Source organism: Apostichopus japonicus, chromosome 12 (genome assembly GCF_037975245.1).
Source record: "Apostichopus japonicus isolate 1M-3 chromosome 12, ASM3797524v1, whole genome shotgun sequence".
NCBI lineage: Eukaryota > Metazoa > Echinodermata > Holothuroidea > Aspidochirotida > Stichopodidae > Apostichopus > Apostichopus japonicus.
Window position 1 is genome coordinate 24,613,984 of NC_092572.1, and position 17,579 is coordinate 24,631,562.

General features: G+C 37.2%; 1 protein-coding gene across 1 annotated transcript in view; it reads left to right on the forward strand.

Annotated features, from left to right (window-relative positions):
* The window catches only part of LOC139977985 (cell adhesion molecule DSCAM-like), a 94,728-nt gene extending 79,787 nt beyond the window's left edge, over positions 1 to 14,941 (forward strand). The window contains exons 23-33 of the mRNA XM_071987876.1: positions 110 to 208; positions 981 to 1,169; positions 2,478 to 2,774; positions 3,791 to 4,019; positions 4,968 to 5,104; positions 5,680 to 5,862; positions 6,219 to 6,371; positions 6,908 to 7,309; positions 7,915 to 8,182; positions 8,641 to 8,864; positions 9,249 to 14,941. Coding sequence (XP_071843977.1) covers positions 110 to 208; positions 981 to 1,169; positions 2,478 to 2,774; positions 3,791 to 4,019; positions 4,968 to 5,104; positions 5,680 to 5,862; positions 6,219 to 6,371; positions 6,908 to 7,309; positions 7,915 to 8,182; positions 8,641 to 8,864; positions 9,249 to 9,637 — 2,570 coding nt within the window. The 3' untranslated portion in view covers positions 9,638 to 14,941. The remainder of the gene's footprint in view (positions 1 to 109; positions 209 to 980; positions 1,170 to 2,477; positions 2,775 to 3,790; positions 4,020 to 4,967; positions 5,105 to 5,679; positions 5,863 to 6,218; positions 6,372 to 6,907; positions 7,310 to 7,914; positions 8,183 to 8,640; positions 8,865 to 9,248) is intronic.
* Positions 14,942 to 17,579: the final 2,638 nt, after the last annotated feature.

Genomic DNA, 17,579 nt, shown 5'->3' on the forward strand with positions numbered 1-17,579 from the left:
CACCGTTTGCTACTCTTTATAGAAATAATGTGAATTTTTTATTTTTTAACGTGTGATTGTCTTTATGTACTTTCACAATTGTAACATGTCTTTATTCATTTCAAAACAGCGCCACCTTTCCCACCTGAAGTTTCCACCAGTTCATCTACCTCTAATTCCATAACTATCCAATGGAAACCGACGGGTAATGGAGGCAGTCCAATCAGAGGTAATATGAATATTTATATATGCTGAATATTCAAACACATTCGGATACAGCAGCCAGTTGGGACCGTTTTGCCATGTTAATACCTCTTTAAACTGTCCCTCCATCACATGCACTCGTCAAAGCACTCGTACTGACAGTATGAACAGTTCATAACCTTTACCTGATTGTAATGCTAATACCAATCTATATTGTCCTATCATATCATGCTTCAATACTATTGACAGTATGAACAGTTCCTAACCCTTATTATGAAACAGAATATTCCTTCTGCCCATGCTGTCACTAGTGCTATGAATCATTTCCGTATACTATAATTTTTGCTTCAAGCACTATTACTAGCAATACAAACATTTCCTAACCTTTATCTGATAGAAACATGATATTCATACTGCTCATACTGACAATACAAGTGCTTTGAAGCGCAACATAAAAGTACTGTATAGAAAGAATTGTCCCAACTGGGTGCAGTATTCCTGCCACCCTACTGCTTCCCCTTGCATAGCGATTTTTGAAGTAATACTTCCCTGTCTGTGAATAATTTGGAGGGTCTCAATCGCATCGAAAATAACTATGGAAATTCTGGAAAAAAAAAATGATAAAAAAAATCGGTATACTAAATCTAGAGCACACCTTATAACATAAACGTGAAAACAAAAATGGGAATTTTCAAATTATAGATTAGATGTTTTTAATCTTTATAAAAACAATATTGCTCTGATATTTCACCAAATAACACGTATAATTCTATATATATTTTTTTATATTATATTAGAGTTTCAACTTTTCTATAAAATGGAGCATGCGCAGGAGTGGTCCAATGTACGCCTCAACTCGACATTGAGGAGCTTAAAGGTGGAGCAGTTACAGTGTGGCACAAAGTACAAGTTCTACATGACGGCTGAAAACATTCTAGGAGTTGGACAGACCAGCGATGAAATAGCTGCAGCGACAAAGGGTTCAGGTAATGTCCAAACTGACGTCATTAATTTAAAATAAGATAAAGTAAACACACAATAGTAGGAATGATTCCAACTGACATCAAATTTATTTGATGTGTTTCGTCAGGTTTTCGTTTTTCAGGGAATATTCAAGTTGATGTAGTAAATAAGATTTAATATAATAAAGGAAAAGTATGAATGATATATACTAAAATGAAATTAATTTGAATGGTAGGTAAAGGTTTCTTTTATAACAGCCCAGATTTATATTGGACGCATAAACCTATCGCATAGCCTATGGTAATATTATGGGGAAAAATTAACAGATGAAATTAATTAACAAACTTAATAACACAATTATTAGTTGAACTAACTTCCGAGTGTTATTTCCTTGCGGTCTACTGATAATCGTGCTTAAAAAATCACAAAATGAGGAATTCAAACCTGGTTGGGAGAATTATTTCTATATCGTGCTTTCATGTAGCGCGTCATAGAACTCGTACTTACAGTATGAATATCATGTTTCTAGTAGATAAAGGTTAGGAACTGTTCATACTATCAGTACCAGTGCTTTATAGCATGATAGGGGATGGCAGTATAGAGTGGTACTAACATTAGAATCAGAGAAAGATTAGGAACTATCCATACTGTCAGTACGAGTTCTTTAAAGCAAAATATGATATGACAGTATTAGTGGTACTAGCATATTAGAATCAGACCAAAGGTTAGGAACTGTTCTTACTGTCAGTATGAGTGCTTTGAAAGATGATATGATAGAACAGTATAGAGTGGTATTAGCATTATAATTCAGATAAACATTAGGAACTGTTCATACTGTCAGTATGAGTGTTTTGAAGCATGATATTGGTATGACAGTATAGAGTGGTATCTTTTTTCTTTTTTTTTAATTTTTTTTTTTATAAAAGCTATAGAGTGAACAATAGCCCATGAAGATTGACATAAGTCAAGAGCTAATATAGGCTATGAGGCACTATAAAATAAATCAACATGGGCCAATCAGTGGTTCACAACAGCTTAGGAACTACTGACGGGTGGGGGGCTGCTGCCCCCTCAACCCAGAAGCACACCTAAGCGGTGCGGTGGGAGGTGTGCACTATACATGACCTAAACTGAAAGCATCCAGAGATTCAGAACAGTTCGGGCATCATCCAGATGGCAGATGAACACCTCTCGGTCAAGGATTGGGTGATCAGTGCCTATAAAATACACCACCCACTCCCCTTCCGTATCAACAGTGGAATATTGTCCCAACTCAGTGGAATGGATGTAAATGCATCATTTCTTCATGAATATTCACTTTTATTCTTCAGTTCCGGTGCCTCCTTCCGATGACGAAGTAGTTCCCTTCACGAATGCTACTAGCATTACCGTCTTCTTATCAACGTGGCGCAGCGGTGGCTGTCCGATACAACATTTTAGCATTGAATACAAAAACTCTAGCGACAACGTATGGATCAAGGCAAGCACGAACTACCCAAGCACTAACCCCATTTACACCATCAGAGGCTTACGACCTTTGACCTGGTTTGACTTCCAGGTCACGGCTGTGAACAGCGCTGGCCCGAGTGTACACCAGTTCACCAAAGCTACGACAGCTATCGACGGTGGTAGGTGTAATTAACTGTTGAAAGAATATATATTCGTATTAAAATTATACTTCTTTTTCATTCTTCTAACACCCTGACGTTTAAATTTTTGCCGATTGCATGACAGCGAGAAAACATGAAAGTCAAAATCATAACACAAACCAACAAACGTATCAATTGGAAAAACATTGTTTTCTTACGGGAGTCGGTATGGACTTTAAAATGTGTTATAGGTAATAGCAACAGCTTATTTATATTTTGCAACTTTTGGGTATGAAGTTCATTTTTCTAAGGTGTGTCGATAACAATTCAAAGATGAAATTGATATGGATAAATTTGAACCTGTCAATATATGTGAGTGACACTTTGTTATGATGAATATGATGATGGTGATGGTGGTTTTGATGGTGATGGTTGATGTGGTGTTGGTGTCGGTCGCGGTGGTTATGGTGATGGTGGTAATGGTTAATGAGGTTGTGAGTGGTGGTGATGGCGATAATGGTGATGGTGATGATTATCATGGAAAAAAATATGCATAGTAAATGCATGGTTACCGAATATATATAGATATATAAATAAGTGCATGCATACATGCTATATGTCATCGATGAGTAGCGAATATAAAGGTAAAATTTACAGTCCTGCCTGTGGCCAAGGACCGCTCATACGACTTTACAACTTAACCACTGGTCATTGGTAACTTGCCACACCAACACACCAAACTGTGCCCAACACAAACAATCCCTCCTGGGGCACTGGAGTGCACCACGTCTATACGTATCCCCTGGGTGACTTCCAATAGGTTGCAGCCACAAACTGGCACATACAACTATATTATTATTATTTAATAACTAGCCTATATTATTATTTAATACTTCAATCTTAACTGTAGAAGCGGGATATTAGTATTGCTCATATTGTACGTGCTTTTGAGAATGACTTGAACCATCATATTAGAGAAATTATACCAACTCGATGTAACCTCATTAACGAGTATAAATATAATTAAATTTCTATTATATTTTCCATTCCAACAGAGACTGTGCCTTCAATCACCCCATCACAGGAACACCCAAAGGTACTTCCTTTCCTTGACGACCCCAAGAAATACGTACCAGTCGTTGGACTCATGACAATTATTCTGTTTGGAATCTTCCTCGGTTACTTTGTGTTTCAGAGGAGAGAACGTCTCCAAAAGGAGAGGGAGAAAGCTAGACTAGCCGCCGCCATCGCGGAAAGAGAAAGACATAGCTCGCTAAATTCCAGGTATGCTCAAATGTACTGGTTTCATCCGTTACGATGAATTCAGCACTATGTGTGTGTGTGTGTGACTACGTAACCTTAACTCGATGTAGTTATATGTATTATGGACACTTAGAAGCTACCGTAAATTCGACAACATTCGACAATTATGATGAATTCAGCATGATGTGTGTGTGTGTGATACCTTCACCTTAACTCAATGTAGTTATATGTATTGTGGACACTTGGAAGCTTCCGTACATTCCACAAGATTATAAAATTATGATGAATTCAGCATGATGTGTGTGTATGTGTGTTAACTCAATGTTGGTATATGTATTATGGACACTTGGAAGCTTCCGTAGGAAATAAGACACTTGGGTTGTTTGCAGGTCAGTATTATGTATTTACGGTATGCGTTAAACACACTACCCTTTTACATGTAACTATGTACTAGATCAACTTAAAAGCTTCCGTAGGACACAAGGAAACCTACTTAGTTGTAACTTCTTATTACCGTATTATGTGTGTACGATGAAAGAAACATAATCAAACATATATTAACTAGTAACTTGAAAGCTTCCGTAGGAGACAGAGTATAGTTGTAATTTTATGATTTCAGTATTATGTCTGCGCTATTGTGACTGCACTTTATTATAATATAACCTTAAAGGGTGACATTAGGGAGACGTTTAGTCTTGATATTTCGTAGTCAAAGAAATAAAAGAGAAATAAAGAATGGCGTACGCAGTAACTTTATATTGCCACTGTAATTGTTGATTTTCTTTGTACTATTATTCGCACTTGGTGTTAGCCTTGTTATGTTCCCTAAACTTTACACATTGCTACGGGGATTATATGCTGAATTCGTATGGAGACTGTGTTTAATCTTATAATGAATCACTTCTATCACTAACTGAGACATTCAAGGTAAGGAGAAAATGAATAATTATGACGTCATTTATTTTTCAGTCCGAGACGGCACGACGTCATTAATGGTAATCCTATGACGCCAGAAAGAGAACCATTCCTAGGAACGCCCGTCAGGATAGAGCATCCTCTACCGTCTCGCCAATCGCCGTGGGTGTTTCATACGGACGGGTCGCAAGGTATGACATAGTCACGTGATGTTCGTTAATAACTTATTCATGTAGAACACTAAACATTCTGCTGATGTATGTGCAGACATTAGGTTGTCTACTTATATACAACGAAACCTTCACAGCTGGCTGTGTTAGGTTCGGTACATTTGTGGTGAAACTGTGTCCACACAAGCTGTGTATACATAAACTCTCACCTATCCCGGAGTCTGGTAGACCGGAGGGGTGCCACAGACGCCCTCGCAACTACTTCTCTCCACTTCTTCCTGTCCTCGGCCTCTCGTAGGGCATCAGGCAGTTTGAGGCCCGTCCACTCTGGGATGTTGTCCTCCCATCTTTTTCTCTGTCTGCCTCTCCTTCTTCCTCCCGGTACCGTGCCCTGCAGGATCGTCTTAGCCAGTCCTGTCGATCTTGTGACATGGCCATACCATCTCAGTTTTCGTTTCTTCACAATGGTGAGGAGGTCATCGTAGTGCCCGATTTCGTGTAGACACAGAAACTGTGTCTACACAAAATGTGTCCACGCAAACTGTGTCTCTGCAAAACTGTTATCAACATTATACGCTATTCTGCATTTCTTTCAGAAGTGGATGTGAATTGCAATGGTCGACCTGACACCTACGGCGGTTACGGCTATCGTGGCTCATACAGGCGGAGTCTGGCGACTTTCCGTACCGACGAAGAGGGATCGGACAGTTTGTCAGACCTCGGGGCCGCAGCTCCTCACATTAGAGAACGGGTGTACGATCAACCACCAGTAGAGAGATGTAAGTGTTCTATAGCTATCTATCTGTCAAGTGATAATGTGACGTCATTTTAACTGTTTCGAAGGCAATGGGTTCATGAGATATGAATACACAATAACTTTCTTATGATGTTATTACGGAAAATTTGAAATGTATACAAATTAAAGTTTTTAATATTATTGTAACAGAAACCTGTTGGAAACCATATTTTTGCGATCGGTATGGCAACGTTTTTGGATACCGTGCACGAGATGCTCAAGTCCAAAAAAAGTTTCAAGATGATACCTTTAGGCGATACATTGTATAATTCAACTCTTTTACCCATACAACAGAGTTGAGACATTTAAGTATTCAATCGATTTGTTTTTCCATTCCAGCTATATCAACTCACACTTACGCTCGTCTGGACGATTTCCACGGTGTTCCTCCGGCGGTACCCGGTAGACCGGTTCAATTCTTCACGAGTGACCATGCCTCGGGGAACTCTTCGCACGCTCAACCAGATAGCGAAACATCAGCCTCCCAACAGGGTGAGTACTCGATACGCATTGTGTATTGTTATCTTTACAATTATCCTGACCAGAACCTGTTGCAATTAAGTGCTATGAATTTCAGACCATTTATTGATGATATCAGCTTTTTGCTTGAATATATGTCCTTTAAAAAAGTGTCAGATTAGAGTCAGTTTGACAACCCCTAGCTTTACCCATTGTCGAATTGTGTATGACGTCACAGTATATATTGTTCATAACAATTATGAAGGGTGATCAGTGTTCTGATGATGCAAAGTGCATGAATCACTTGGAATATATACACCCATCACAGACCTACACAAAATGACGATGACTCTGAACTCTTTTTCATTTGTTAATATGTCCCAACCCCATCCTCTTTCCTTCAATGTAAATGACGTAGTCATTCACACTAAGCATGGTTTGATATATTCCTCTACCGTACATTCTCATTCATACCAGAAATTACAGAATTACGAAAGTTACAAATTTCGTGAAACCAGTACACACACTATTCGATTATATGACTTATATTTGTTATTTTGGCTTGCTAGATGAAAAGCCTCCAAGCCTCAACTCGATCGGTACCAACACATCCTCCAACAGGGAAGAATTAGAACGACTCTACGCCAACGCCTGTCGCCTGCAGCAGATGAACTACCAATCTCCGCACTCATCCACCCAATACTCCTCCTCCCAGTCCCACTCATCCCCCTCTAAAAACTACGACCGCCCGCCGAGGAGATCCCGTGAATCACGTGACTCGCGTCATCGACGTCAGTCCTCGAAAGGGCGCATCACGGGAGAGATCGACATCGGAGCCTTGTATAAAGCGACGTCGAGTGACTTGGAAGCCGGCATCGTGCAATTCACGGAGTCGCCTCCATTGGAATCCGTACCAGAGAGTGGTATAACAGCAGACAAAGCACTCTACAGCACCGTGAATAAACCGGGCGGTACGTATTACGTCATCATTCACACGAACAGGCAACTTACAAGTAGGCTAAGATTAAGGCTAGTTTAACCATGGCAGGAAAAAGGAAATAAGCGAAACACGCAACAACAAAAAATGCGGAATCTTGTCTTTCTTTGAAGGAAAAAAATGTCATACGTTACAAATTGAATTTGCATACGTTTATATACAGAGCTGTTACTTCATTTGTCATAGACATTTTGAGATGATGCAACTGTCGGTTGCAGCTAGCTTCAAGACATAATCGTAATGTTTGAACAAAAGCGTTTAGACATACCGTACTGTTTATAACGGTGTCAATTCATGAAACAGTTTCGTTGTAAAGAGAAATGTTCTCAAAACTAAAAAAAAAAACTAAAACTAAAATAAATATAAATAAAATAAACAAAATAAAAAATAAAAAATATAAGAGCAAAGAGACCAGACCAAACCAGACGAGACATTTCGATAAGTTGTTAAAATATGACAATTTTTAGTTAGTGCATTAATCCCCTCTATGGAGGGTTATATAGCAAGGGTCGCAGCAGGGGACTAACCTGTTAAGCTTTAAAGTTCAAGAGTCACATTATGTTTCGGTTTAATCTGCAGGACCAAGAAGGCAACACGACAGGCCAATCTATCCGGCTACTACCCCGCCAATACCTCGCCACTATCCCGCCACTACCAGTCCATCGCCGATACACTCTAGCGAGGACACCACGGACCACGAACCGGATCACGGAAGCTCTGATAAATCCTTCTCTGTACATCGGCCAATCACGACCCGGTATCGACCAAACAGAAGGGGACCGAGGAGGGGATATGTAGGGAGACCCATCATACGAGCTGGGAGGGCAGTCCATCGACGATACAGATAGTAAGAGACAGTTGTTCTTTTCTATAAGACACACACACCAATAAAAAAACCTACCATCATTATAGTTTATTTGTTATATCTGAGATTAATGAGATAAATGTCATGATATAACTTTCCCAAACAGCTAAGATAAAATATAAATCCACTTGGGAGATATCAGATATATAATGTTCATTCACAGACAAGACCGAAGACTTGATCAAGTCTAAATATGACATCATCGAGCCACATGCACGTGCTTCCTTTGTTTTTGTATGTTTTCCTTTAATTATGATAATATGGTTATTTTCTGTCATGGTGGTCGGTTTGGCGAATACTTCATCTAAAATGTTGGCATGCTTAACGTGATATGAGAAAAACTTATCACCAACATACAAGCTGTCTGTTGACGATGAGCAATGTTTTCTTTTACATATATGTGTCTTTTACTTGATTCATTCTTCCCCCTCTCTCATCAGCCACGACAGTCGAAGAAGTAACGGAACACCAAGCAGTAGCTCAGAGGAGACCACCCGGCCAAACTCCCGTTACAGAGATCCCTCTAGCCCGTCTGAGGGTTACATGTCATTCCCTTACGACAGTTTAAGTGCTGCGTACAGTGGTGTCACAGACAGTGACCCGGAGCCCCGTAAACCTTATCTTATTGCCTATAAATACGACAGACGAAAAATTCGAGATAAAGGTAGGTTTCGCGCAACTGGTACGCGTACCATGTGTGTTTATAAATTAGGCGGGATCTTCCCGGTATAAACGTTTTACGGATTCCAGAACCAAAATTATTGACACTATGTATATACTTTGCTTCTTTTTTACAGGGAGAACGGGACTTCCATTTTAGCTTAAATTCCATCCCAAGGCTAGTGTCGATAGTCGCGTCACTACAGCGTATTATCAACTTTAAGTTAAACATGAACTAGGTTGTACAGGAAAACGTTCATTACCATTGCAACTGCTACACACTTTGAGATTTAAAAGTTTAAAACTTCGACTGAAATCACTTTTCAGAATATCTAACAACGATTTTTAATATTTAATGTGCCTTTTGTTTTTTTTTTTCTTTCTGCAGGTTCCATTAGTGAACCAGAAAGAGGTAGGAATTTAACCGGTTTCAACCCCATACCGAAAGTGATGCATCCCGAAACACGCTATCACCTACCAGCTCAATATTTAAAGCCAAGAAATAAATACCCAGTAAATTTTAGAACATTTCCCCGAGAGGGTTGTTTCCAACCCCTGAAAAATACGTTCGATGTACCACCTGTGCGCGATGCTGCACATAGAGATATTCTTGAAGAAGAACTTCAGATTAAAGATAGCTCTGAAGAAGCGAAGAGTAAAGAAGATATTCAGATGGAAGATTTATCGGAAGAGAATGACGTAGAAGAGGTTCCTATGCTAAAGAAAGACGAGCCAGCGCCCCCTCGGCATCCTTGTGAAGGGCTGACAGTAGTATGACCTAGCCTAACTACCAAATAATGGTTATACCTAAAAAAATGTACTTTTGAGCATGGATAAACGCCATTTTGTTCTTCAGAAGATGAAACACGTTTTTAAGTAATAACCAGCTACGAAGACGGTTGGCGGTATTATGGTTAGCTCCGAGCCGGCTGGGAGATGCAATACGTATATATAACACGGTTGATCCATTTTGCTAATTATTTAACAAATAAATGCACGAGAGGAGAAAATGAACCGTTTAGCGAATAAACAAGACAGGCTTTCTCTTCAGCAAGAATCAGTATCAGAAAAGAAATGTTTCGTTGAACTGCTACCTATCGTAAAGGTATGTTTCGTTGAACTGCTACCTATAGTCAAGGTATGTTTCGTTGAACTGCTACCTATAGTCAAGATATGGCAAAATATTACTTCGCTCGACATTATTCTGCGAAACACTGACTCAATGAGCGTTAGTGGGGGTACTACTCCGTTTATACATATTGAAATTGTCGCTTATCTATTTTTCATTAACCATTGAAGAATAATCTTAATCAGTAGACGACCATTTTCAGATACAGTTTAAATGTGAACGCCAAAGGAAAAACTACTTTTCTTAAAGGACCAGCCTTCCTTCTTGCAATGAAATATCACATATTTTGTTACCTTTCTCGCACCACAAATGTTGATGAGAATTTCAGTTAAAACTGCATTTTTGCGTTGGGAAAATTATAACAAATAATTGTTCAGTTTATGAATTTTCACGAAGTCACGTGACTTCCATCTTCACTTTTATTCTATACGTGAGATGCATACGGTATTTTTTATTTATTTCTTGAGGACAGAATTTTTAACTTAGTTGACATAGTTGTATCCATATAGTGATCTCTTGCAAGACTTTTCATATTTGTGACTGAAATCATCTTTTTATTGCAAATTCTTGGGAAACGAAGAAAATCATAGAGATTTTTATCCATGATTCTCTCAATTTGTGCAATTTTTCTGAGATTCGTACAGTTACAATCACTCTTTTTCTTTTCGTATAAATTTTGTTACGTATTTTCTCTTGCCACACATGTATTTGTTGTTTCTTTTTGCAATCATTTCACTTTGTTGAAAGTCTGGGGTTCCAATCTTTGAACTAATGATGCAAAAATAAATTTAAACCTTTTTTTTTTCTATTTCTTCTTAGGAATAAGAAATATCTAATATGGTCTGTATTGTAAGTTATATTTCCTTAATATAATTCAGAATGGTTTCTTGGCAAATATCGAAGACATGTTTCAATTTAAATTTTCGTTAGGTTTCCGATCACTCTATCTCATTTCAGACACAGACCATCGGGTGTAGGGAGCTATACCCTTCCTTGTTCAACCCCCCCCCCCCCCCATTTCAGGTCTAAAATGTTGATATTTTTCTTTGGGAGGACGATTACACTTCTTACATGGCGTCGGCTTTAACAACACCAGAACTACGCACTCTTTCGTAATCCTGCATCCGACTTACCTGTCAAATGCAAAAAAAAGTATTGCCGTTCTTATGTACAGTTTTCTTGTCCTAGTTTGTTCCTCCTCAATTTGAAGAACTCGTCATAATCCAGATGAATTGAAATGGGGAGAGGGATGGTTGTGGAGGGGAAGGAGAGGGATGGGTGGGGAGGGGTAAGGAAAACTGTATCTGTTTTGTAATCATTTTTAACCTCAGCTCGTTGTTACGTTCATCCACTAATCACCTATTACAGTAACTGTGGGTTCCCAGAGTAAAGCTCTTCGGTAATTGAATTGATAAGGACGATGTCTTGAAAGCGAGTGAGATTTAAGTTTGCAACTTTTAAAGGGGAAGACGGGCCCATTTCGTTTCTTCTCAATACTCAAGCTAACATGGCCTGCTGTGTGTGTGTTGAGTGATATTGATGGCGATTCGATGATGTGATGTAAAGTTTAACTGCTAAAATGAGAAGATATTCAAGGCAAAACGAGTAAAAAGAGACATCTACAAAACTGTTAGCAAACTGCTTATCCACTAAGTCTTATGTTGTCCCTTGTAGTTTCTGTTACTTGTCATGCAGCCTCTGAAGAAGATCCTGCTAGGATCGAAACGTCAGGCCCACTATATTATAAGCCTTAAGGAAAACAATGGTCATGCAAATATCAGCCATTATCCACATGAAAAGAAAAATGATTGTGATATTTGTAAGACTCTTTTTTTTATTGAGAAAACGGAAGAGGGGATAGAATTGTCATAAAAGCATACACTCATTAAAGTATTACATATTCATGAAATGATTGCGCACTTGCGCAGTATACTGTTTACTAGTTATTATTTCGCAGCGTGAAAAATATCGTTTTCGTCATTTACTCGAATTTTCAACATATGATCCATTAATAAAAGAAAGTATACGCGTGGAGGAACATGAATATTCATATTGTGACGTTTCAGACGCGAAGAAATGCGATCTCTAATGAGTAAAATGCAGTTAGAATCAGGACAGAGAGGGCTTGAGGTGTGGTAGCGTTGAATGTAGATATGTACAGATTGTGAATGTTTTATTATCACGTGATGGTATAACCGAAGTGATTCGTTCTTTTATCCAAGAGATGGCATTAAAATGACGTCATTTGCTACGTCATAGAAAGGATGTGTTTTTTTTTTAAACCGAACAGAGAGAGAGAGAAGGAGTAAAGGTCATCAGTTATTATGGCCTTTAATTATGCTAGAACTTTCCAATAATGGTCGCTCATGTTTAAACCTACAAATTCTCAACTTTCCTCACTGAGACAAACATTTTTCTTAGATACGGCTATTTGGGAATTCAAATTTACATCTAAGAATCCAATTTCGAAAAATTTCAGCAATTTTTATTAAGGAAAAACAAATCGGGCTCTCACTGATGACTTTTGACGAGATGGTATTTTAAAAGATTGAAAAAGATTGAAAACAAAAGATTGAAAATTGGGAAAAAGAAGGTATAGTCAATCGTATGTTCCCTCGGTACGGAAATTGGTTTAGGCAATCGTTAAGAGACAACAATAACTTTTATTTTAAACATTTGGACGAAAGACCTGGTGCGACTTAATAAAAAATTGGTTTGTTTTAAAGTCACTTTTAGTCGTAAATCATAAAAAAAACATAAATTAATAAAAATGACGAATGCTGAAGCCCAACCAAGCATTTTCAATGCTAAATCACAGAATAATTTTTAAAAGCATAATTTCAACACTGATGTCAAAAACTACGTTCAAAAGAACGTTGTCCTCTACGTCTTATTGCAAAGTTACAACGGTGTTAAAATCAAAGTGCTTTTTGTTAAAACAAATGTTGGCAATCCGGGTTACTTCATTAGCGAAATGGCTTTCATAGCGTTATGAAAACTTTGTTAAAAATATTTTTTGGGCATTACATTGTTAAAATAAGATGACACTAGAGTTGCATACTTCCAAAGTTTAGAAACGTACTTCTATAGTTAGCTTGGAAAAAAGAAGGTCTCATTTTATCATGTCACTGAAACAATAAAATTAACATGAAACCAAAGAAAATTAACTTATTCAGTTAATATTGATCCATCATAAATTCCTATTAATGAATTAATTGAAACATGAAATGTAAAAAAAAAAAAAAAATTAAATTTGTTATTGAGTATCGGTTATTCGACCCCATTGGAGAATGGATATATAATCTATATTCGGAGCATCAAAATTGTTGCAAGCCATTAATATTTCTGTCAAATGTTAAACATTAACCTAGAATGGTATATGGAATATCAATTGGTTGGAAAAAAATATCAAATATTTCAGTTAAGTTTGGAAAGGAAACGCTTTTTTTTTCGTCTTTGGTATCATTTATTCGCTACTATAATGAAACTAGAAAGGTAATGGAACAGGTTTTAATGAAGATGATTTTAAAAATCTATTTATTCTCCACGTAAAATACCAGCTTTTGTTATTTTTTGGGGGTTCTTCTTAATTTCCGAGATAGAGATAGAGGGAGAGAGGGGAGGGGGAGGGGGAGAGGTTTTCACCACTGACGTTAATTTATTTATGATTGAAATGGCTCGTTGCAAGGACATTGTAGCATCTAGGGAGGACATTACAGTAGTGAGGGCGCCCTTGAATGTGGTAACAGCGTAAGTATGCGACACACTGTCACTTATAAAAAAGAAAATTACTCAAGAAAAAAATCCTCGCTAAGAATAGTGGGACAATAAGGCAGTTAATCACTCGGAAGCCTTATATGTTTTATATAAGTTAAAGGACACTGCGACAGTAAACGCTTTACAAAAATATTTGTATGTATTTGTATGTATTGATATGTATTTTTATGTATTTTAGATGCTACTGCAAGCAGGAACTCGCAAAGAAGCCATTATTGGCTTATCAAAGCCGCAAGCTGACCGAAGTCAGTCTCTTACATTCATATATAACGTCCATGATTATGAATTGTCAATTGTCAACAACTCTGTAACTGGACGACATACATTAATCTTGGAGTGACTCGAACTCGGGACCTTATGATTGCAAGGCACCGGCGTTAACCACTGAGCTAACACTCCTATATATGATATATGTTTATTATTTTAACGGCTGTAATGTAACAGTTGACCATGACGGGACGAAAAAAAAAGACGGGCAAGAGGGGACAGTATGACAATTACCTGGCCAGAAGAGTTTATTCTACTGCTCACGTGAAATGTTTGTTATTAATAAAATAAAAAATGGTTGAACAGTAGAATGAAGAAAATATTTGACAACAAAGCCAAATAAACAAAATATATAGATGCCAAGTAAGGACAATGTAACGGCTAATGTTGTTACATTAATATGTAATTGTGATACTTTCATAATATAAGAAACAGAAGAACAAAATGAGATATTTTAGAGAATATCCAATACAGGACACTGCATCTGTCACAGTATGACAGTACTAAATATCACAACGTGACTCTAAACCAAATATGGGGACTAAAGCATCCCCCATTATGTCCCTCTATTTCTTTGTTCCAAATATTTAACGTTAACTATTTTTCTTTTTCCATTCCTTGCCTTCATGAAGATACATACGTAAACATATGTTTTCATATAAATTTTTCATTTTTTGTTGTCACATTTAATCGACAAAAACATTTTAGGGACACTTTATCTTTAAGAATTCCAAGCATTTTCCATCTCATCTAGCATGTAAAATCGCGTTCCTAACTTAAAAGATGACTTTTTTTAATTTTTTTTTTGGTCCATAAAAGTTTTGTTTTTATACTTAACAGAATAATCATATTCGAGAAAATTGCATTGGAAATGTAAATAAAATGAACGTATGGTTCTTGTGAATGACTTTGAAAAATCCTTTGTCTTTCTTTGCAATGTTAACACTTTTCGAAAGGTCAGCCTAGATTTAGTCTTTGGCCAATTTTTTGTGTGCAAATTCTGCCTTGTCCTAATGCTTTCATAAAAGTAAGAATCGCCCAGTCCTAAAAATGTCCGCCCCTGCCCCCCACACCACAAAACAAAACATGTGATTGTAAGGCACCTATCAAAAGTGAAAAGCCTCCCCCCACCCCAAATAATGATGATGACGTTGGCGTCAGTCATGATAGGCATCAACTTTTGCGTCAATACATTGGAATTAACGCTACAGCTTTAACAACGCAACCGTTGGAATCCATATGTATATTCCTTCACCTGTAACCTGTTCCAAACTGCCATAGCGCTAACGATGGTACCTTTTCTCTGCATTATTGAAGTTAATAAGCATGTTTCCCATACGCAATATCTGCATGTCGTCCTTTTATTTTCCAAAAAAATAAAAAGTCGAAACTGATGCCAAAAAAAAAAAAAAAAAAAAATGGAGAAAGTTAAATATCATTACGTTTTATGTATATTTCGGCCTATTCTATGGTGCCTGATCATGCTGAAAGGAATTATAAAATTGACGGATTTTAGTACATCAATATATTTCAAATATCTGAAACCAAATAGGTACAAAGAATCACCTGCTAAAGACGCTTGCTTCATTACATATAAACAACTATCACGTATACTTAGCGCTCTTCAGCACAGTTGTTTTCCCCTTCGTCAACCCCAATGGCAAATTCAATTAATGCTGCATGATATGGCGCGAAGGGAGGATATTTGTACTAGCCTACCTAATACTTTAAGTTAAAACAACGTTACTACACTAAACCAAACTGACGACAATATCTTCTGTAACTTTTCACGAACCGTATTTTTTTCTCAATTGAAGCAACGTTCATGAGACGTGCACAGAAACCCAACAAAATGAAATTATTACGCTTGATATGGATTAGAGATTATATTATATGCTAAGCTCTTAGCAACTGCCGTATATTTTCTATAGTAAGAGCTGAAAATTTGCGTAGAAATTATTTTGAGGTAGCATGTCGAATGACAAAAGGAGACGTAACGAGTTGAACTTTCAAGTATACGTCGGAACCGTTGGGCTGTAGTGGGTAGATATCATGTAAACAATGCAGCAAAAATAGTATTGTTTCTTTGAAATATATGCCCCTCCCCTCCCCTCATTAAAACTGATCATGATACTTATATTTGTTTGAGATATAAATTTCAACATATAATATTATTTCACAAGATAACCAACGAGTTTTGCATTTCATTTTGTCGTGCTTATGGGATTGAGTGTATGAGAGTAGGCAATATGTGACGTGAGCTTACCATAGGATTACACAAGAGTAGTACCATCATTGAGGTAAACAATACAATGTTGGTAAATGAGAAGCAGTGAAATCAATTGGAATTTTTAACGAAATATTATTTATAGGTTTATAGGTAAAATTATTGATTAAAGTTTAAGTTAAAGTTGAAACATGCATCATTTTCGGTATATCCTCCGATGACGCCGACAAACTGCATATATAGTCTGCCTCGTGAGTACTTATATGTCACGACCATGTACGACTAAAGAGGTCTTAAGCTTCTGGGAGGTGGATCCGAAATCTCCAAGGCTACCAATTTCTCTCTCCCTCTGTCTCTCTCCGTCTCTTTCTCTCCTTGTGTTAGTCAAATGATTGTTAAGGATAAATCTATAAAAAAAAAATATATATATAAATTAAAAAAATGATCTTGGCAACTCCTCGGGCTTAAGTGAAATGTTTTATTTACAGTTAAAAAATTACGTACTAGATTTTTTTCGACCTCTTTTGTTAAAAAAAAAAGAAATCAAATGTCTTCTTGATAGTACGGTCATTTTATCAACTATGACACTTATTCAATAAATGACCACTTACCCGTATGAGCCGACGCCACACTTTTTATGTCACGCAACGACCCTGATCTTTTAATTAAAAGAAAATTTACGAGAAGAATAACTTTTTATAAGATACATATAAAAAGGAACGTTTCAGTTAAAAAATGAAGGTTCGTGGAAAGCTTCGAATATGGGACAACTTAAAAAAAAAAAAACTCGAGTTGGGTTGAAATTGTCAAGGGAATTTAAACTAGGTGAGACATGGATTTATAATATCTTAATCTTTGGCTTCGTTACTTCCATGCAATGGAATAGAATAACCTGGGCAACCTGACGGCGACGAATTTCTCTTCTTTTTTTAGTTAAACCAACCTTCTACATTTCATTTTAATAAATTTTCCGATTCTATTCCAAACTAAACTACCGTAGCAACATATGGTCTTGAATTTGGGAAGTGAACTTGCAATTTGTTACATGACTTTGTTGACTACCCGAAAACTGGTAACTGCTTCCATGTGACAAACCAGCTGGTTACTTGATTGAAGTTAAAGATAACAGAGTGGCACTTATACATGCTTCACGTATAGTCATCGTCACTGTCCAAGCGTTTTCATTAAACTTTCTATCAACAGCGCCATCCTACATACAGCTGTTTGATAATAATAGATTTGTTTATTGCTGTTGTGTTATTGCGCAGTAGTAATGCATATATAAAGGAATGCGTCTGTTAGTTTAATATCAACGTGCT